Source organism: Babylonia areolata, chromosome 1 (assembly GCF_041734735.1).
Source record: "Babylonia areolata isolate BAREFJ2019XMU chromosome 1, ASM4173473v1, whole genome shotgun sequence".
NCBI classification, from domain to species: domain Eukaryota; kingdom Metazoa; phylum Mollusca; class Gastropoda; order Neogastropoda; family Buccinidae; genus Babylonia; species Babylonia areolata.
The window spans coordinates 67,553,451-67,574,498 of NC_134876.1; the positions used below are offsets into that span (position 1 = coordinate 67,553,451).

At 44.7% G+C, this 21,048-nt stretch overlaps 1 protein-coding gene across 1 annotated transcript in view; it reads right to left on the reverse strand.

The window, feature by feature from the left end:
* LOC143286927 (uncharacterized) overlaps positions 1–21,048 on the reverse strand; it is a 242,966-nt gene that overhangs the window by 16,691 nt on the left and 205,227 nt on the right. Inside the window, exons 133-160 of the mRNA XM_076594924.1 lie at positions 20,529–20,640; positions 19,929–20,101; positions 19,370–19,657; positions 18,350–18,655; positions 15,353–15,658; positions 14,600–14,902; positions 14,009–14,314; positions 13,142–13,447; positions 12,691–12,993; positions 12,240–12,545; positions 11,593–11,898; positions 11,085–11,387; positions 10,634–10,939; positions 9,994–10,299; positions 9,397–9,699; positions 8,703–9,008; positions 7,532–7,837; positions 6,948–7,250; positions 6,393–6,695; positions 5,603–5,908; positions 4,930–5,232; positions 4,071–4,373; positions 3,263–3,600; positions 2,613–2,880; positions 2,137–2,327; positions 1,385–1,496; positions 662–967; positions 7–167 (exon numbers count right to left, since the gene is read on the reverse strand). Coding sequence (XP_076451039.1) covers positions 7–167; positions 662–967; positions 1,385–1,496; positions 2,137–2,327; positions 2,613–2,880; positions 3,263–3,600; positions 4,071–4,373; positions 4,930–5,232; positions 5,603–5,908; positions 6,393–6,695; positions 6,948–7,250; positions 7,532–7,837; positions 8,703–9,008; positions 9,397–9,699; positions 9,994–10,299; positions 10,634–10,939; positions 11,085–11,387; positions 11,593–11,898; positions 12,240–12,545; positions 12,691–12,993; positions 13,142–13,447; positions 14,009–14,314; positions 14,600–14,902; positions 15,353–15,658; positions 18,350–18,655; positions 19,370–19,657; positions 19,929–20,101; positions 20,529–20,640 — 7,739 coding nt within the window. The remainder of the gene's footprint in view (positions 1–6; positions 168–661; positions 968–1,384; positions 1,497–2,136; positions 2,328–2,612; positions 2,881–3,262; positions 3,601–4,070; positions 4,374–4,929; positions 5,233–5,602; positions 5,909–6,392; positions 6,696–6,947; positions 7,251–7,531; positions 7,838–8,702; positions 9,009–9,396; positions 9,700–9,993; positions 10,300–10,633; positions 10,940–11,084; positions 11,388–11,592; positions 11,899–12,239; positions 12,546–12,690; positions 12,994–13,141; positions 13,448–14,008; positions 14,315–14,599; positions 14,903–15,352; positions 15,659–18,349; positions 18,656–19,369; positions 19,658–19,928; positions 20,102–20,528; positions 20,641–21,048) is intronic.

The following is a 21,048-nucleotide window of genomic DNA, read 5'->3' on the forward strand; positions in this document are numbered from 1 at the left end:
ACTGACCTTAGCCACCTCTTCCCAAATGGGGGGCAGAGTGGGGGACTTGTACACCCGGTACACGTTGATCTTTGCCCCACCATCAGACTTGGGGGCAGTCCATTCGATGTCGGCGAAGTTCTTCCCCACTTTGCGCACATGGACCGACCCTGGTTCGCTGGGTACACCTGAAAACATATTCAGTGTTTTTTATAATTTGTGCCTGCATGTGTGTGTGTGTGTGTGTGTGTGTGTTTGCATGTGCGCATACATATATATTTGTGTGTGTGTGTATGTGAGTGTGTGCATATGCATATGTGTGTACACCTGGGTTCGCTGGGTACATCTGACAACAAATGGTGTTTTTTTACCATGTGTGTATGTGTTGTTTGTGTATGTGCTTGTATGCATGTGTGTATGCATGTGTGTGTGTCTGTGAGTGTGTGTGTGTGTGTGTGTGTGTGTGTGTGTGTGTGTGCATATGCATTGAAATAAATCTCTCTTCACTAAATGTAGCAGACCTGAATCAGTGACAGCATAGATTCCCTCCTCCTCCTTTTCTCTCCACAGATTAACACACCCTCCCCTCCTGCCACACACACACACACACACACACACACACACACACACACAAATAAACACACTAGTTTAACAACACCCAAACTCCCTCAGGATCACGTACTGAGTTTCTTGACGGGAGCAGTAGGGGTGGAAGAGCTGAGTGGTGGGCTCTCCCCCTCGGCGTTCACAGCCACCACCCGGAACAGGTACTCCTTGTCCAGGGACAGGTTACCCACAGTGTACTGGGTGTCGGTGGGCTTCACCTCTGCCACCTTGGTCCAGGTAGAGCGACGAGTGTCTCGCACCTCCAGGTTGTAGTGGGTGAGGGGGCTCCCTCCGTCAGACTGTGGAGGGGCCCAGTGCAGCACGGCAGAGTCCTCCGTCAGGTCTGAGATCTTCAGGGGACCTCCAGGGGCTGACGGTTTGTCTGCCATCATCATACGTTGTTTTTCTTTATTACTATTGATACTTATATAGCACCTATTTTCAGTTAGAGACCAAACTCTGGGCATTTTAGAAACAGAATCATTTGCACAAGTTAATTCCATCAGTGACCAAACTCTAAGCACTTTCAAAACACAGACTCATTTGCACAAGTTAACTTCATTAGCGTCACTTTACCATAGTTAATAACTTAAATCAACACAATGCATTTCTAAAAATCTTCTTCTTTGTATGCTGTGTTTGCAATTATTTCTCATTGCCATGTTCTCACATTTATCACCCGTTATTACATTATAAAATCTATCATTGTGTTCTCACAGCTGTTGTCCTATTCTGAAAGTTATGCTCCTTTCAAGACAGTCTCACGTTTATCATGTGTCCTAACTGTTTGAGGCCGTACCAAATGGACTCTTGGCAGTGAAGACATCAGAGTCCAGAGGCTTGCTGCTTCCCACTTTGTTGATGGCCGTCACACGGAACTGGTAGTCTGTACCTTCCATCAGCTTGGGTACCTGGACAATATGACAACATGCCATCAGCAAAACCTTCCCTTAACACACACACAGTAAACACAAAACACACACACACACACACACACACACACACACACACACACACACACACACACACCAACCCCCAAAACAATAAAGGCAGCAAAAACCTAAGCATGGTTGATGCAAGTAATTAGGCAGAAGACAGGAAGTTTTGAAAGACGAGTTTTAAAATGTATTCTGAAAGCAAAGGGTAACTGGATTATATGTTGACAGACAGACAGTTCCACCCTTGTGGGACAGTGAAGGAAAAACCTTTATATCCAAAAGATATTTTTGTGAGTGGCTCATCCAGATATCTCGTGCCAGCAGATGAACAAAGATGTCTACCTGAGGTGGAGATGTGAAGCAGGTCAGACATGTATACTGGAGTGGAGTCAGACAGGAAAGCATGACAAGGAATGGAAAGTTTGTATTCAACTCTGGAGTTGACCACTACAAAGACTCAGGGAGTAAGAGTTGACCAGAAGCCACTACAAAGACTGAAGGAGTAAGGTAACACGATCTTGTTTTTTCTCGTGGATGGAATGAGCAGTCATGACAATTATGAACCACAGAAGCTGGACAACTCTCTAATCCTGGAAAAGTCAATGTGACCCACCAGGTGTGTGGTGGTGTCAGGTGGAAGAGTGGCCACCTTGGTCCACTTGAGTCGCTTGGCCTCCTTGTATTCCAGCAGGTAGCCAGTGAGGGGTGACCCTCCATCCTTCTCCGGCGCTTTCCACTGCACCTGGATTGACGTTTTCTGGATGTCCACCGCCTCCAGTGGACCCACTGGTTTACCTGGTGCCTCTGTGGCCACACAAATAACAATGATTTATACTTACTTACTTACTACACATGTTCAAAAGACAAGATGGACAAAATGATGTCACTTTACACAAGTTATCCAATACAAGTTCTAAAGACAAGATGAACAAGATTATGCAATTTCATTAATTTTGTCACAAATGATATTTTTTCAAAGTCCTGCTGGAAGAGAAGGACAAAACACAATCTAATCCTGAGTGGTTGCAGATGGACCTTCCCAGCACTAACAGTTCTTTATCCTCTCCACAATAAATTCCTGTCTCTCACCTGGAGGTTTGGAAGGTGTCACTGCCTGGGACTCCACAGGTTCACTGCTGCCCACTGCATTGACAGCCGTCACTCTGAACACATGCTTGGAATCAGTCTTGAGGTCGTTGCAGCGGAATTTGGTGGAGTAGCTGTCCACTTTGCCCAGTCGGACCCAGTCTCCATCATCCACACAAGCCTCCACCACATAGTGTGACAGGGGGGATCCACCATCGTCCTCAGGGGCCTGCCACTGCAGAGCGGCAGAGGTGGGTGTCACGTTGCTCACCTGCAACACGTACACACCTTGTCACGCTCACCTGGCATTTTGTTTTGTTTCTTATGCGAACAACTCTTGTTGCATTGTACTGTGTTGTATTGTATTGTCATGTCATATCATGTCAAGTTGTGTATCATTGACACACGTTTTTTTTGTCCCAACAGATCTGACTGCATGAGAATACTGGCGAGTGTGTGATTTGATCACGTGCACTTAAAATTTTCTTGCTTCCAAGGCAGATGCATTACCACTAGGCCACCACTCCACATTTTAACATAAATCGTGTGTGTAAAAACCCAAAAGCAATACTGTGAACATAAATCCTGGGTGTAAAAACCAACAGGCAATGCTATGCACATCCACACCCCAGTAACACAATGAGAAGATTCACCTGCAGAGCACCACGAGGTGAGGAAGGTGGTTCAGGTGTGCGGACAGGTCGGAAGGCCTTGCTGTTCTCCAGGGGACTGCTCTGACCCTCACTGTTCTGGGCGGACACCCGGAAGTAGTAGTCACCGTTGGTCAGCAGGTTGTCAGCTGTGAAGGTGGTGGTGTCAGGAGGCAGGGTGGCCAGTGGGGCCCATCCCACCCGCCGCACATCTCGGCATTCCAACACGTACCCTGTGAGGGGCTGACCCCCGTCAGATTTGGGTGGCTTCCAGGTGAGTGTGACAGAAGTGGCTGTGATGTCTGTGGCTTCCAGAGGGCCCTCAGGTGCATCAGGAGCAGCTGAAAGACAAGACAAGACATCAGAGCACTGCTGAACACTGCACAGTGCATCTCCTTGCTGTGTTGAAACACACATCAAAGAATGAATACAGAATAGCCGTCAACATCACACGTTCTCACATCAACAGCATCACACAACCCATATCAACAAGCACCACACCCAACACTGACCATGACAGAAAAAACAACAACCTGACACAGAGATAGGACAGGGGAGACAACCAGACTGTGGAGAAAGGGAAATAATGTGTAGAGTTTGTGCTGGTAATCCAATCTCGGACAGATTGAAGTCAAAGATGAATCCATGAAGAATGCTTTCAAATTCTACAAAACAGCAAAATCAAAACAAACAAAAAACACCAAATGTCAACAGAAATCCAACATATTTACCTACATTTATATCACACACATATTCACAAACACATGCATACAAATAACACACACACATACAAATTCTCTATACAACATACCATAAGGACTCTTGGGCACCACCCCATCACTGTCCAGTGGTTCAGACTTGCCCACCGCATTCTGCGCAATGACCCTGAAGAAATACTCAGTGGCCTCCTTCAGATTCTGTGCACAGTAAGAGGTGATGTCAGGCTTCAGTGTTGCCAAGGGTGACCAGGTCATCTTCCAGGTCTCTCGGCGCTCAACCAGGTAAGCAGTGATTGGGGAGCCTCCATCGTTCGGAGAGGGCTTCCAGGTGAATGTGACAGACGTGCGCTGGATGTCGGTGAAGGTGATGGGACCTTCGGGGGCTGCTGGCTTCTCTGTATAGAACACACAGCAACTGCTTCATGCACATGCGCACTGCCAATATTCTGTACACTGGATGGCTGACAGGATGGATGAGTGGGTGGTCTGGGTGGTTAAATGGTTGGTGGTCGATTATTTAGTAGCTTGTCTGTTTGCTGTTTTGACTTTCAAATGATTGAACAATTTGGTCGGAGTTGTTACATTTCCTTCAGTGACCACAACCTGTATTTCTTTTCATGGCTCACAATGAATTTCTTTCAAAGCACCCACCTTCTTTATACAAAACAGTCGTAATAAAGGTTGTTCTGCCAACCAAGCAAACAAGCTTTCCTGGCTTCTACAATTTTCAGAGATGACAAAGGCAACTGTACAAAGTATGCAATGCAAACAAATAATAATGATATCATTATTGATACAACACCTGTCTTCAGAGACCAAATTCACACAGAACAGCAAAGACATTTTTTCTTTATTTTCTTTGTTTTACTGTGCCAATTTTTCTTCTACACATGAGTCAGGACAATGGCCATTCTACCAATCAAATAAGCAAAGAAATTTCCCCCCACTCACGCAGTGGTTTCTTGGGAGCAACAGCAGACTCCGTCTCCATCTTGTCTCCCAGCCCCTTCTTGTTCTCAGCAGCGACAGCAAAGTAGTATTGCTTGTCGAGCTCCAGGTTCTTGACCTTGAACTCTGTGTCCAGACTGCCCACACTGCCAGCTTTCTTCCACTGATCTGACCCATCCTCCTGGTAGTACACAGTGTATCCAGTCACCTTTGACCCTCCGTTGTCCTTGGGCGGGGTCCACTGAAGGGACACGGAATCCTTGCCCACATCCTTCACCTTGATGCTGCCAGGACTGCCTGGTGCAGCTGAAATAATGTGATGTATCCTTCATCGTCTGGTCATATATTTGTACACTGTGTACAAGTGTACAATCAATTAATCAATGTAACATTCAATCAGTCAGCCAATCAGTAAAGCACACTTACTGGTGGGTCTCCATGGTAACGATCCAATTAATCAATGTTACGTTCAATCCAATCAGTTAGTCAATCAGTAAAGCACAGTCACTGGTGGGTCTCTGAGCTTTGACAGTTTCCTTGGACTCCAGAGGAGTGCTCTCCCCTCCGATCCAATTAATAAATGTAGCATTTAATCAGTAAGTCAGTCAGTAAAGCACACTTATGTGGCAACATGCCAATTAATCAATCAATCAATCAATCAGCAAAGCACACTTACCGGTGGGTCTCTGAGCTTTGACCGTTTCCTTGGACTCCAGAGGCGTGCTCTCCCCTTCATCGTTGACAGCCACCACACGGAACAGGTAGTCATTGTCCTCCACCAGGTTCTTGCAGGTGAAGGTGGTCTGGTCTGCAGGAACTGAACCGGCCCGCATCCAGCTGGTTCTGCGCGAATCGCGCACCTCGATGACATAGTTCTTCAAAGGCATGCCGCCGTCACTGTCTGGGGGTTGCCACGTCAACGTCACAGAGTCTTGCTTCAGGTCCGAGAACTGGATGGGGCCAGTGGGTTTGGACGGCTTGTCTGCAATGGACATTAGGAGTGAGTGCCAGAGTTTTTTTTGTTGTTTTTATCTTTTTTCAAATAGAAAATAAGTCTGTTCATGTATGTATGGGGTGGGGGGCGGGGGGGGCAGGAGTTGTCACACTTAGTTTTTCTGTTTTCCAAACAGGAAATATAACTGTGCATGTACCAGTAAGAGGTTGTCTGCTCATGTGTGCATGTATATGTATACCTCTGTGAGTGTGTGTGTCTGTGTGAGAGAGATATATATATATATTCCCGGTTGTCTATGATCGTTTTAGACAGATCTTCTAAATCCTCATTTGTAACATTCACCCTATCCTCCCTCACACATACATGCAGAGACACACTTTCTCACATACACATACACACACATACACATGTGTTTTCACACACACACATACACTCTAGAATACAAAACTCTGCACAAACATCTCTCTGCCCTATTTCTTCCCAAGCACAATGAAACTCCAAAACCAATTACCAAATGCACTCTTGGGTTTGACGGACTTCTCTGTCTCCAAGGGCTCACTGGCACCGTGCTTGTTCTCAGCGCTGACCCGGAAGTAATACTCAGAGCCTTCCAGAAGGTTCTGCACTTTGAAGGCAGTCTTGGAAGGACTGAGTTTCTCCACACGTGTCCACGTTGGGCGGGCTGTGTCACGCTTCTCCAGCACGAAGCCTGTGAGGGGGGAGCCGCCATCGTCAGAGGGAGGTTGCCACTCCAGGCTGACCGCTGTCTTCTCCACATCCTTCACCTTCAGGCCAACAGGCTTGGAGGGCGGGCCTGAGTGACACAGTCAATGTGCATCAGTATGCTGTGGTAGCAGTTTTGGTCTGTTACACTGTTGTATGAAGGGGTCAACCACAACAAAAAATAACATACAGAGAAAATATTCACTATCTGGTCTCTTGGTTTCAAATTTCTCGCTTATTCTCACACAAACAGACACATACACACACAACTATCTGGTCTCTTGGTTTCAAATTTCTCACTTACTTTCACAAACAGACATATGACACACAACATTATACTCACCTTCTGGTCTCTTGGGTTTCACAGCACTTTCCGTCTCATTTGGTTCTCCGTAGCCGGCCGAATTCTGAGCTGACACAGCGAAGAAGTATCCCACGGTGTCTTTCAGGCCTGTGACCTTATGACTGCTCTCGAAGGCCTTCAAATCGGCGACCTTGACCCAGTCATCTGATTTCTCATCACAGAGTTCCACCCGGTAGCCAGTGACTTTGGCACCTCCATCCTCCAGGGGTGGCTTCCAGTCCAAGGTGATATAGTCTGGGCCCACCTTGCTGATCTTCAGGCTGGCTGGAGGTCCTGGGGGCACTGCAGCACAAACACACAGCTCATCAACTCACGATTTCATTGCAGATCCCTCTGGCCCAATACAATGAGGGTGAAAATATTCACATAAGGCAAACTTCTCTGCTTATCAATTTCGTTTTTAACAAAAACTCCTTGAAAGTGTTTTCTTTTTCAGATAAATACTGGTGTTATTCTCAAGGAAACAATGTCAGAAAAAATACCAAACAGTAATAATTCTTTAACATAATGGGGTAACAACAATTATGTCAAGGTGAAGAGCACACAAAACCAGTCTGACTTACCTATCTTCTTCTGTGGTTTGGCTGTTTCTTTGCCCTCTAGTGGAGCACTTTGACCCTCGGCATTAATGGCGATGACCCGGAAGTGATACTCAATGCCATCCTTGAGATCAGGGACGGTGAAGTTGGTGGTGCTTCCGTCCACACTGCCGGCCTTGGTCCAGGTGGATCTGGAGTCAGGTCGTACCTCAATGAGGTAGGAGGTAAGAGGAGAGCCACCGTCACTGTCAGGAGCCTTCCACTGCAGGTCAGCAGACTTGTCTGTCACATTGCTCACCTCCAGAGGTCCAGTGGGGCGGGAAGGCTTTTCTGTAACACACACATACATATGCCTCATTTACTCATTGAAGACTATATGTGTGCATGATATTGTAAGTACTTTATTCTGTGGCCTCAGTAGCATGCAGTTCTTGGGGCAGCATGATTTTCTTTTCTTTCTTTATTATCTTTTTTTCTAATTTTTTCAGTGCGTCTTTTCCCTTTTTTTTCTCTCTCTCCTTTTTTTTCTTCTCCTTTTTTTTTTTCCTTTCTGTCTTTTTTCAGCATAATTTTTCCAGAAATCCAGATTTTCTGTTTTCAATATTTCTTTGTTTGAGTGTTCCGGACAATGTCAGTGAATACTTTAAAATATTTAAAGTACGAAGTACATGTATGCATGCTGTGTTCTGAACATAGACACTATTCATCAAACTTTGAAGGAATTATGATTCATAAATTTTTAAGCAGGAACAACATAATGTATATATATCTCACAGAAATTGTGTTGTTTATTGAAAGATTCTATACATAACCTCACAGGCAGTGGTATATACTGAAAGATTCTATACACCTCACCAACACTATGGTATTTACTGAAAGGATTCTCTATATCTCACAGAGACTGTTACTGAAAATTCTATTCTTAACACCTCAAAGACAGTGGTACTGAAGGGATTCTATACACCTAACATGCACTACATTGGTTACTGTAGCACTTACTGAAAGATTCTATGCACCTCACAGACACTTTGGTACTTACAGAAAGGATTCTATACACTCAACACTGTGGCACTTACTGAAAGGACTCTAGACACCTCACATACACAGTGGTACCTACTGAAAGATTTTATAGACCACACAAATACTGATTCTTACTGAAAGATTCTATGCACCTCACAGACACTGTGGTACTTACTGAAAGGACTCTGTGGTTTGATAGTGTGCTCTGTTTCCAGCGGTTCACTCAGCCCCACTTTGTTCTGAGCCAGCACTCGGAAGTGGTACTCCTGGCTGTCAATCAGGTTGGTGGCTTTGTACTGGAAGGTGTCAGCGTCCAGGTGATCCATCCGTGTCCACTTCTGTTTGGACGATTCTCTGCGCTCAACCAGGTAGCCCGTGATGGGGGAGCCACCGTCACTCTCAGGTGGTTTCCATGACAACTTGGCAGAGGTCAGATTAATGTCGCTGACTTCAAGTGGTCCCATAGGAGGCTCTGGCCGTTCTGAAAACAAGACAGGAATCTTGTCACTGAAACTGTAAGTGAAAAGAATAACTGGGTTGCACTGTCACACTGCATTGAGCCATTCTGTAACATGCTGTGTCATACCTGCTGTTGTGTTCTATTATGTTTTGTGTCACATTCGTCAGAATGGTGTTTTTTCCTGATAGAAAATAAAATATCACCTAGGATACAACCAAAAGACTGACCATATTCCCAACCAGCCTGAATGCCACTGACTGTTCTTTTGCCACATGTTTGACCCTATCAGTGTGTTCTGCAGATTTCCTGACTCTGTTGCTGATATATATGTCAAGAAATATGACTTAGATACCACAAAGTATTTCTTACATCTGATGCAAATGCTCAAGAAACTGCTTGGTATTCATACCTTCAGGTTTCTTGGGCTTGATGACAGCATCAGTCTCACAGGGCTCTCCATAGCCGGCCTGGTTCTTGGCGGTGACAGAGAAGAAGTAGCCCACGTCCTCCTTGAGGTCAGTGACCTTGTACACTGTGTCAAAGGACTTGATCTCCTCCACTGGGGTCCAGTCTTCACTGGTCTCCTCACACTTCTCCACACGGTACCCTGTCACCTTGGACCCTCCATCATCAGCAGGGGGTTTCCACTCCAAGGTCACATAGTCAGGACCAATGCGGGCTGCCTTCAGATTTTCAGGGACACCTGGTGGTACTGAAAAGAAAACCATACCAAGAATTAAATGCAGACTGCGTCCATAAAATCAGTCAAAAAACAAAAAGTAAAAATATGATTATTTTTTCCAGATATCATGCTATGAAAGGTATGATATGATAACTTACAAGCAGCTGAACAGAGTTACATTATTAAAAATCACTATAAAATAGATGTGTCATATCTCACTTCTTTCATTCACTTCTGTCATATTGTGGCAGTAAACCCCCTTTAAAATAAAGATTGGCATTCACTGCCATCGTCAATGGTACAATTAATTCTGAGTTTACTTACCAACTTTCTTGGCAGGCTTGGCGGTGTCCATGCCCTCCAGAGGTACACTCTGACCTTCGGCATTGATGGCACTGACCCGGAAGTGGTACTCTGTGCCTATCTTGAGGTCAGGGACGGTGAAGTTGGTGGTGCTTCCATCCACACTGCCAGCCTTGGTCCAGGTCGATTTTGAGTCAGGTCGTACCTCAATGAGGTAGGAGGTAAGAGGAGAGCCACCGTCACTGTCAGGAGCCTTCCACTGCAGGTCAGCAGACTTTTCTGTCACATTGCTCACCTCCAGAGGTCCCCTGGGTTTGCCTGGTTTGTCTGGGAAAAGAACACATATTTTGTTAATGTACATTGAAAATGCATCATTGAATACATACACTGCAAAAATACTGGTAAATGACAGAAATACAAATGGATCAGAATGAAACATATTAGCAAATTACACATTGCACAACAGAAGAAGACAGATCCAACTGTTCACATAATACATTTGTTTATTGGTCAAGAAGACAGATCCAACTGCTTACATAGTATATTTGTATATTGGTCAAGAGAATTAGATATGAAATAAAATAGACAGTGAAAAAGATGCCTAAGATTATAATGATCAAAATTATATCTAAAAAAAAACAATCATACTGGTATTACTCACCAAACTTGCTCTTGGGTCTGACAGTGGATTCTGTCTCCAAAGTGGAGCTGACACCATGTTTGTTTTTGGCACTGACACGGAAGTGGTAGTCAATGCTTTCATTCAGGTTTTTGACCTCATAGGTTGTAGTGTCAGGGGAGACATTCTCCACTTTGGTCCAGGTAGAGCGCGAGGACTCACGACGCTCAAACACGTATGCTGTCAGCGGTGACCCACCGTCATCTTTGGGTGGTTGCCATGACAATGTGACAGAGGTCTTCTCAACATCCACAGTCTTCAGTGGACCTGTTGGTGGACCTGGTGGACCTGAAAGTGGAACAAACACAGTCAGATTTCTGTTCTCCACAATCTTACAGGATCAATCCATTCTGACAGCATCTAATGTATATAGTACGTACTACAAAGAGCTAACATGAACAATGAATGCAATCAGTGAAAAAAGATGACAAACCTTCAGGTCTCTTGGGTTTAATGACAGCATCAGTCTCACAGGGCTCTCCATAGCCGGCCTGGTTCTTGGCGGTGACAGAGAAGAAGTAGCCCACGCCCTCCTTGAGGTCAGTGACCTTGTACACTGTGTCAAAGGACTTGATCTCTTCCACTGGGCTCCAGTCTTCTCTGGTCTCCTCACACTTCTCCACACGGTACCCTGTCACCTTGGACCCTCCGTCATCAGCAGGGGGTTTCCACTCCAAGGTCACATAGTCAGGACCAATGCGGGCTGCCTTCAGATTTTTAGGAGCACCAGGAGGGGCTGAAAGGAAAGCCAAGTACAGAGTGAAAGAGTTGTCATCCTAACTTTATATTTGCAATCAAACATTCATTTCATCACATGTTTCTCCTCAGTTTGTTTTTGAAACGATGAAAGTCCTTTTACAAATAACAGGATGAAGAATAATGGCTACCTGAAACACTGTAAGGATGAAAAGGTAAATATGAAAAAAAGGAAAGAATCTCACTGATTTTCTTGGCAGGCTTGGCGGTGTCCATGCCCTCCAGAGGTACACTCTGACCTTCGGCATTGATGGCACTGACCCGGAAGTGGTACTCTGTGCCTATCTTGAGGTCAGGGACGGTGAAGTTGGTGGTGCTTCCATCCACACTGCCTGCCTTGGTCCAGGTCGATTTTGAGTCGGGTCGTACCTCAATGAGGTAGGAGGTAAGAGGAGACCCACCATCACTGTCAGGAGCCTTCCACTGCAGGTCAGCAGACTTTTCTGTCACATTGCTCACCTCCAGAGGTCCCTTGGGCTTGCCTGGTTTGTCTGGGAAAAGAACACATCAGGTCCTGTTCAAGGCTTTGTTTACAACAGCACAGCAACAGAGAAAAAAATCAACAGAACATGTATGAGTGAGTAGACTGGTTGTGTATGGAGATATCTGCTCATAATCCCACCAGTACCTGATGTGAAATGAACAGTGTACATATATAAAACAAACACAATGAGTATCAAAATAAGGCAAGTCACAACAGCTTTTTAACCCGGCGGAACATTTGTAGACAAATCAAGAGTGTTGACAGAAAAAATCAAATGACATGACAAAGATGTTTATTTCATTGTCTTTTTTTTTATAATTTAAATCATCTCATACTGGTATTACTCACCAAACTTGCTCTTGGGTCTGACAGTGGATTCTGTCTCAAGAGGGGAGCTGGCACCATGCTTATTTTTGGCACTGACACGGAATAAGTAGTCAATGCTTTCATTCAGGTTTTTGGCCTCATAGGTCGTAGAGTCAGGTGGGATGCTTTCCACTTTGGTCCAGGTAGAGCGTGTAGACTCACGACGCTCAAACACATATTCTGTCAGAGGTGACCCACCATCATCTTTAGGTGGTTGCCATGACAATGTGACAGAGGTCTTCTCAACATCCACGGTCTTCAGTGGACCTGTTGGTGGACCTGGTGGACCTGAAAGTGGAACAAACACAGTCAGATTTCTGTTCTCCACAATCTTACAGGATCAATCCATTCTGACAGCATTTAATGTATATAGTACGTACTACAAAGAGCCAACATGAACAATGAATGCAATCAGCGAAAAAAAATGACAAACCTTCAGGTCTCTTGGGTTTAATGACAGCATCAGTCTCACAGGGCTCTCCATAGCCGGCCTGGTTCTTGGCGGTGACAGAGAAGAAGTAGCCCACGCCCTCCTTGAGGTCAGTGACTTTGTACACTGTGTCAAAGGACTTGATCTCCTCCACCTTGGTCCAGTCTTCACTGGTCTCCTCACACTTCTCCACACGGTACCCTGTCACCTTGGACCCTCCATCATCAGCAGGGGGTTTCCACTCCAAGGTCACATAGTCAGGACCAATGCGGGCTGCCTTCAGATTTTTAGGAGCACCAGGAGGGGCTGAAAGGAAATTCAAGTGCAGTGTGAAAGGACGTTTTGATGAAAAAGCTCTTTTAGCAAAGGCATAGCTTGAAGCAAAATAGAAAACACAAAAATAAAACCATCACCTGGATGAAGAAGTACATATGAAAGAAAGAAAGACACTCACTGATTTTCTTGGCAGGCTTCACTTTATCTTGACCCTCCAGAGGTTCGCTCTTTCCTTCAGCATTGACAGCAATGACCCGGAAGCGATATTCTGTTCCTTCACGGAGGTCAGGGACGGTGAAGTTGGTGGTGCTTCCGTCCACACTGCCAGCCTTGGTCCAGGTGGATCTGGAGTCAGGTCGTACCTCAATGAGGTAGGAGGTAAGAGGAGAGCCACCGTCACTGTCAGGAGCCTTCCACTGCAGGTCAGCAGACTTTTCTGTCACATTGCTCACCTCCAGAGGTCCCTTTGGTGGGCTTGGCACATCTGTGACAAATGTGCATAAACACACATTTATAACTCAGTGAACACACACACACACACACACACACACACACACACACCACACACACACACACACACACACACACACTTCACTTTCATGTGTAAGAAATATCTGAATGCCTGACTGCCACAGAGATATGTATAAAAAAAAAAAAATATTATGCACTGTATTAGAAAAAAGACACCCAAACATTGCAATGCAATTCACCATTCACTCTTAACAAATACCTCAAGACATGGCAGCCATAATCTGACATACACTACATGCAAACGGAATCCGATGTTAATTGTTGCCTCTTTTTATTTTCTGTCAGCTTGTAAAATCAGCATATTGGTTACAATGTACTTAGAATGACCCACTTTCATATATGACATGTGCATGTGTGTGTGTGTGTGTGTGTGTGTGTGTGTGTGTGTGTGCACAATAGAATGAAATAGGTCCATCAATGGAAAAAGAAGAAATTTGTTTCCAAATAGATCCACCACACAGAGGACTCCTGTCTGTGACCTTCCTTAGTCACCACATTCACTCTGATGACTCACCAAAAGGACTCTTGGCGATGGTGGATGAGTCAGTCTCCAGTGGCTCGCTCTGTCCAGCCTTGTTGATGGCTGTGACCCGGAAGTGATAGTCTGACTTCTCCTGGAGGTCAGGGACACGGAACTCTGTTGTGGCCCCATCCACTTTGCCCGCCTTCGTCCAGCCGCCTCGCTTGACGTCACGCTTCTCAATGATGTAGCCTGTCACTGGTGAACCTCCATCATCTGTGGGGGGCTTCCAACGGACGGTGACGGCGGTGCGCTCGACATCGATGGGTTCCAGGGGGCCTTCAGGTTTGGATGGTTTTTCTGGGGAAAGTTTATCACCTGTTAGTGCTGCAACTTTGATTCTTATTAATACAAAATCATCTGGAAAAGAATTCATAACAGGGTGTCAGAAAGAAAATCTCTTCCATGCAAATTAAACACACATGCACATGCGCACGCACACACACACACACACACACACACATACACACTCACATGCACAACTTCCCCCCTCCACCATCATCATCTATCCTACCTTCTCTGTCACACACACAAAAAAGACTTTATCAGTCTGAAAGCTGCACCAATAGTTGCAACAAATCTTACCAATTTTCCTATGTGGTGTGACAGAGTCTGAGACCAGTGGTTCCCCTTGGCCCACTTTATTGACAGCACTGACTCTGAACTTGTACTGCTGGTCCTCTGTCAGGGCTGTTGCTGTGTACACCGTGGTCGGGGCTTCCACCGAGTCCACTGTTCGCCAGTTACGCCCTCCGTCCTCTGTCAGGTCAATGGTGTAAGATACCACTGGGGAACCTCCATCTTTCTTGGGAGGTGACCAGGCCAGAGTGACAGAGTCAGCCAGGACCTGACTGAACTGAACTGGTCCTACAGGCTTGCCAGGGACTTCTGCACAACAGTGACACACCATGACTCGGTTACAAGCCTGCTGCTTGTAGGCATGTAAGCGATTAATGTAAGCTTTTCTTTTACATTGCTCAACGATGGTATCATCTGAAAACTAGATGAACGGATAGAAAACCATACCACACATGCACACACACACACACACATACATGTACAAAAAGCTAATTGTCGTTTATTCAATTTACCATAATGAAATAAAATCTTGACTTGACACATAAACACACAAATGCACACACACACACACACACACACACACACACACACACACACACAACCGCACACACACACATTTTTGTCCATTCACATGCTCACTTTTTCCCAATCCCCGCATGAACACATAACATAAACTGAAAAATATGAGCAGAGAGATGAAAAAAAATGACATAAACAAACCATCGACACACACAACAACAGTCAGAAAAAGCTCCTTACCTGGCGGTTTCTTGGGCACGATTTCCTCCTCACCCTCCAGAGGTGGACTGCTGCCCAGCTTGTTGACGGCCATGACACGGAACATGTATGGCGTTCCCTCCAGCAGCCTGGTGGCAGTGCAGGTCAGAGTGTCCGCGTCCACTGACGCCACCTTGCTCCACGTTGGCTTCCGCATGTCCCGTCTCTCCACCACATAGCCAGTGAGTGGGGAACCACCGTCTGACTTGGGCGGCTTCCAGGTGAGAGTGACACTGTCGGCTGTGATGTCTGAGGCCACCAGAGGACCTTCAGGTGGGCCTGGCTTGTCTGACAAGGGCCAAAGTGGAACAGTGTTAATGGCAGCTCAACACACTTCAGTGACGAGAGCTAAAGTCAGGACAACTGCACTTTAGACAGTGCTGAACAGAAAGTATTCTTTACATATGGACTCTTCCAGAAAGAGAATGAATTTTCAGCAAATTTAGACGTTATGTCAATGAATGTCAATACATTTGCAGATTTCTCCCAGTTATCTACTTCTTCCATATTATGCATACTGCATAACACTGTCATGAAAGTTATGATTTCTGGATGAATAAATGGCAATGTTACATAAAAAGTGATCATCTTTGGATGAATCATAAATAGGTCAATGTATTCATTCAAGGCACAGAAGCTGTCAGTACAAAGTCACATTGTTACTGATCAAATGTTTATTAGCAAATGTACATCACATGTTGTATGTATATATATATATATATATATAGAGAGAGAGAGAGAGAGAGAGAGAGAGAGAGAGAGATCACCTCAAAGGAAAATGATGGAGTGCACAGAAGAGAAAAGACTGTTTACCTTATTTTGTAGGACACCCACTGCACACAGCTGACACTGGCACTAAATACATGTCAGTAGGATTAGTCACAGTCCAACACACTGTTCAAATGCAACAGTTAACACTCAATTTCAGCATTCTGGCACACTGTGATCAATGCAGCATCAGCACTCAAAACTTTGTCATTCTAACACTCTCCACTCTCTGTATTCAACTGTGGTGTCATTCATATCAAAGTATATTTTCTACCATCATGCAAAAAGGATTCAAATGCAGTTTGTCAGATTAGTATTCGGTTGCAGGATACAGTTCCTACTGTCCAGTCATCAGTGTACAAGAGAAGAGGAAAGGACTGTGTGATGTAAAGGAGAAAGTCTCCACTGTTGTGTCCTAAGTATCCCACTGAGAGCAGAATAGTTCTGTGCTGTGTTATAGAAATCATAAGGAAAGTTGCAGTTTCTGATCACAGTCATGGAACTAAAAAAAGGCTTTGTGTGTCTATTGTCTTACTGCCTACTGCAAACTATACTATTTCTCCACACCTTTACCTGTACCAGTCATATTTTGTGTCATGTGAACCATGTTCAAGACAACATCGTTCCTTGCAGTACTGCTATTATGTGTCATATGAATCATATTCTAATCACCAACGCAGTTGACAAGCTCGCAGTCAGACAAAGCAAAGCCCTGAAACTTTTATTAATAAAAAAATAACACACAAGCCAAAACACCAAACTTCACACCATGATGCCAAATGTTCACACACACTGCACATTCAAGAACAGAACAGTAAAATAGTATTTCTTCCTTGTTTAATATACACCAAAATATATCAGAGCAACCTTAACGCTATAACCATTTATTCCCGTGTATTCTGTGAGCTATTTTAGAATTGAGCTCTTGCACAGAAAACAGTAGTATGCTCATTACAATGATCACAATGATTCGTCATAAAGGACAATACAGTAGCTGATACTTCCATAATCAAAACAAACCAAAAAATATTGATCTATTATGAGGGAGCAATGTCAACAAAGTAAAAGTTTCCATATCTTGATTAATGAAATACTGTACTTCCATTACTTCAAAGTATACAAGATTTTCTCTGTTTATCAGAATTTACATATCATGTACTGAATAAGATCTTTGACTCTTTTCATGGCTGACCATAGGCTGTAGTGGAATGTTATGTATCACAGCTAGAATATTTCACTACAAAGTGAGTGTGTGCGCGCACATGTGTGTGTGTGTGTGTGTGTGTGTGTGTGTGTGCGTGTGTGGTGCACATGTGTGTAGTTGCATGTGTGTGTGCACGTGTGTGTGTGTGTGTGCTCTCTGTAATCTTTCACGAATGTTTTTCTATGTATGTGAAATATCCTCCTCTTCTTTTGGTCCCTCCCCTGACAACAGAAGGAAATAAGGTCCAGGTTCTGAGAAGGAACAGAATAAAGATAGGACATGGGAGAAGACATGAAGATTGCTGCCAAGAGTTCTCTGTATCGTGTGTGCATGTTCAACACAAGTATCACTATCTATAAAGAAAAAAAACTGAAATACAAAAAATAGTCATGCTGTTACCTCCATCTTCTGACCTAGCTAGTTACACACTGTTATCAGCAACACCATGCACACACCTCTGCATCTTCTGTCAAGATGCTCCACTCACATCAATCTCAGTATCTAGTTAACACAGCCATTATCACATTTGATTCACTGACACATTAATGTCAAAATTATCAATTATTTTGAATTCAGTGACAATGCATGTATCGCTTGGTAACCTCACGAATGCATCAGATGACATATGATCATCTTACTTTCTTTGTTTAATAAGACAAGCAGACGTTTAAAGCCATGCTTTTGTTAATAAACTGGCACTGATCATTTGATCAATTTGCTTATGATCATCAGTTCATCATGACTGGCCATCATCACTTAAAGTTGGTAACAATCCAGTGGTTAAGTACACATGCCAACAAACATCATCAGTTAATGAACAAACCCACCATCATTAAATGGAGTGTGAGACAATGCTCAAAAGGCATGAGGGGGAAAATATGTTATCATTTGGAGCAGGCTTCATCCCAGTCAGACATGGTTGAAACCCTAGTCTATGGGAGATCATCCAGCAGCCATGTCAGCGGTTAACTGCCCACACATGTGCACAGCACAGGAGCCAGACCTACCGAATGGACTCTTGGGCACCATCGCACTGTCCCCCTCCAGAGGTTCTGAAATGCCAACCTCGTTCTCAGCAGACACACGGAACAGGTATTCCATGCCCTCCTGCAAATTGGAGACCTTGAAGTCCAAGGTGACGCCATCCACGCTGCCGACCTTGGTCCACATGGCACGCTTGGTGTCACGCCGTTCAATGATGTAGGAGGTGAGGTCGATTCCACCATCGTCTTTGGGAGGCTTCCAGTGCAGGACAGCAGAGTCTTCAGTGATGTCAGACACTTCCAAAGGACCCTGCGGGGCTGCGGACACATCTGGAGACACAAAATTCATAGGCTGTTTAAACACTTCATGGGGACATTGTGTCCATGGGGACATTGGGACTGTTAAAAGACTTCAAGGGGACATTGTGGGTCCATGGGGACATGGGGAGACACTACTGTCCATTCCATGTGACACTTCTCCACCCTGCAGAGGACTGGGAGAAACTAGAGACAAATGTTCACAATTCTCTGTCTCACACACTGACTAAATTGAGTTCAACTAGAGAAATGTAACAAAGACTGTAAGGAAAGATATAGAAACATAAACACAAGGACAAGAAGGAAACGAAATGGCAAGGGAAACAGATCAAGACAAGAAGTGAGAAAGAGAGTGGGAAGGGGAGAGAGAGAGGGAGAGATGTGGCAAAACAAAAAGAGGAGACAAATAGAAAAACAAAACATTACAAAATGCTAGAATTTTTAACTCCTCACAATGTCGAAAAGAACTGGAAAGATGAACAGAACAAAGCAGAGTTCAGGTGGAGAAGACACTGCAATCCTGTGGACCTCAACATTAAACGTCTGACTTTTTGGGCAACATCAAATGTCCACTCACCCGAAAGTTCAAAACGCAACATCCACTTCCCCAGAACTTCACCATCATACATCCACTTACGCGAAATCTCAACATTAAATGTCCGCTTACCAAAAACTCAACATGTAACATCCATTCCATCATACCCTCTATATAAGACGACCACTTACCAAGAACCTCCACATCAAACTTGGCTTTGGCCTCGCCCACAGGGTTGTCAGCCGTCAGGGTGATCAGTCCATCTTCCTCCTTGCTGATCTTCTTCACTGTCAGCGTGGTGGAGTCCTCCTGTGTGTGGATGGTGATGCGGCCACCAGACTTCATCGCGCCTTCCTCAGTGGCCCATGTGATGCGAGGCGTTGGGATTCCGCTCACCTTGACTGGAATCTTCAAGGTGGCACCCACATGGAGGCTGATCAGATCCCTGAATTTGTTGTCAAACTCAAGAGTTGGAGCCGCTGTCAGACAGAACAAAACCAATGAGATAATGACTGCTGTGGTCACATGGTGTACATGTACATGTTTACATTATACCAACATCAAAATTCATTCAAAAGAACTGTTTTTACCCAATGATATTTGTTTGGTTAAGGGGCTGGATGGGGGATTGGTTGGAGGGTAGCCTTGACAAAGAATTACTCTCATTCTTTCACTCTTTCAAAAGTATATATGTGCACAGAAAGTAAACATCAATAAGCACACACACACACACACAGCTGTAGGTCTCACCCTGTATTTCCAACAGGCCAGAAGTGGTGACAGTTCCCAGGTCGTTGCTGGCTTCACAGGTGTAGCTGCCTGCATCCTTCTGGCTGGTGTCACGGATGGTGAGCGAGGCGACATCGTCATCATACATCATGGTGTGGCGTTTGTCCTCCACCACCTCCCGCTGCTCCTTCAGCCTGCCACACCACACCACACCACAACAGTCCACTCAGTGAGACAGGCCACACCACACCACACCACTCCACTCAGTGAAACACGCCAATCTGTGTGGGTCATGGATACACCATACAGGTGTTTATCATCTGCAGTCTTGTTATAACCAATCAGTCTTGTTATAACCAATCAACAGAGCCAGTCTGATGTAGTTTGCAAGAAAACGTATAACATCTTTCTATCTCCCAGTACGCACACACAATGGACAAAGACATATCACATCTTTATTTGTCTTCCAACACACACACACACACACACACAATGCACAATCACAAAAACACACAGACAATGACCATTTCACAGATAGTAAGGTTTACATTTATCTTCCAACACACACACACACTGCACAATCACACAAACACACACATACACACACACACACACACTGACCATTTGACAGATGGCACAGGTTCACCACTGATCTTGCACTCAAACACAGTAGTGTCTCCCTCCATCACTGCCAGGTCTGGTAATCCTTCCAGCACAGTCGGGGCCTCGCCCACTGCAACAGCCAATGGAACACAGTTCTTACCTCTCCTGTGATACTGAAATCTGTAGTGCTGATGAACAATAACAACACACATCACCAGTTTTTACAATGCAGCCATCCCACCCCGGAGACCCATGTACTGTTACTTCAGTCTGAAGAAACAGAATTTCTTTTTGTACACAACCATCTGTCAAAACCATGGAAATGAGAACACGTGATGTTGGAAAACATGAAACATGATCGACATTTTACATGAGCATCCTCTTGGAAATGCACAAAAAGAAATGGTGTAAAAGTTCGCTAAAAGATCCTGAGGATAAAAACTTGTGACTGATGTTTTGCATTTAACACAATTCTTCTTGGGGCCAATGATTTAGAAATGATGTTGTTGAGATGGTGACGAGTTGCTGGGAGCAGATC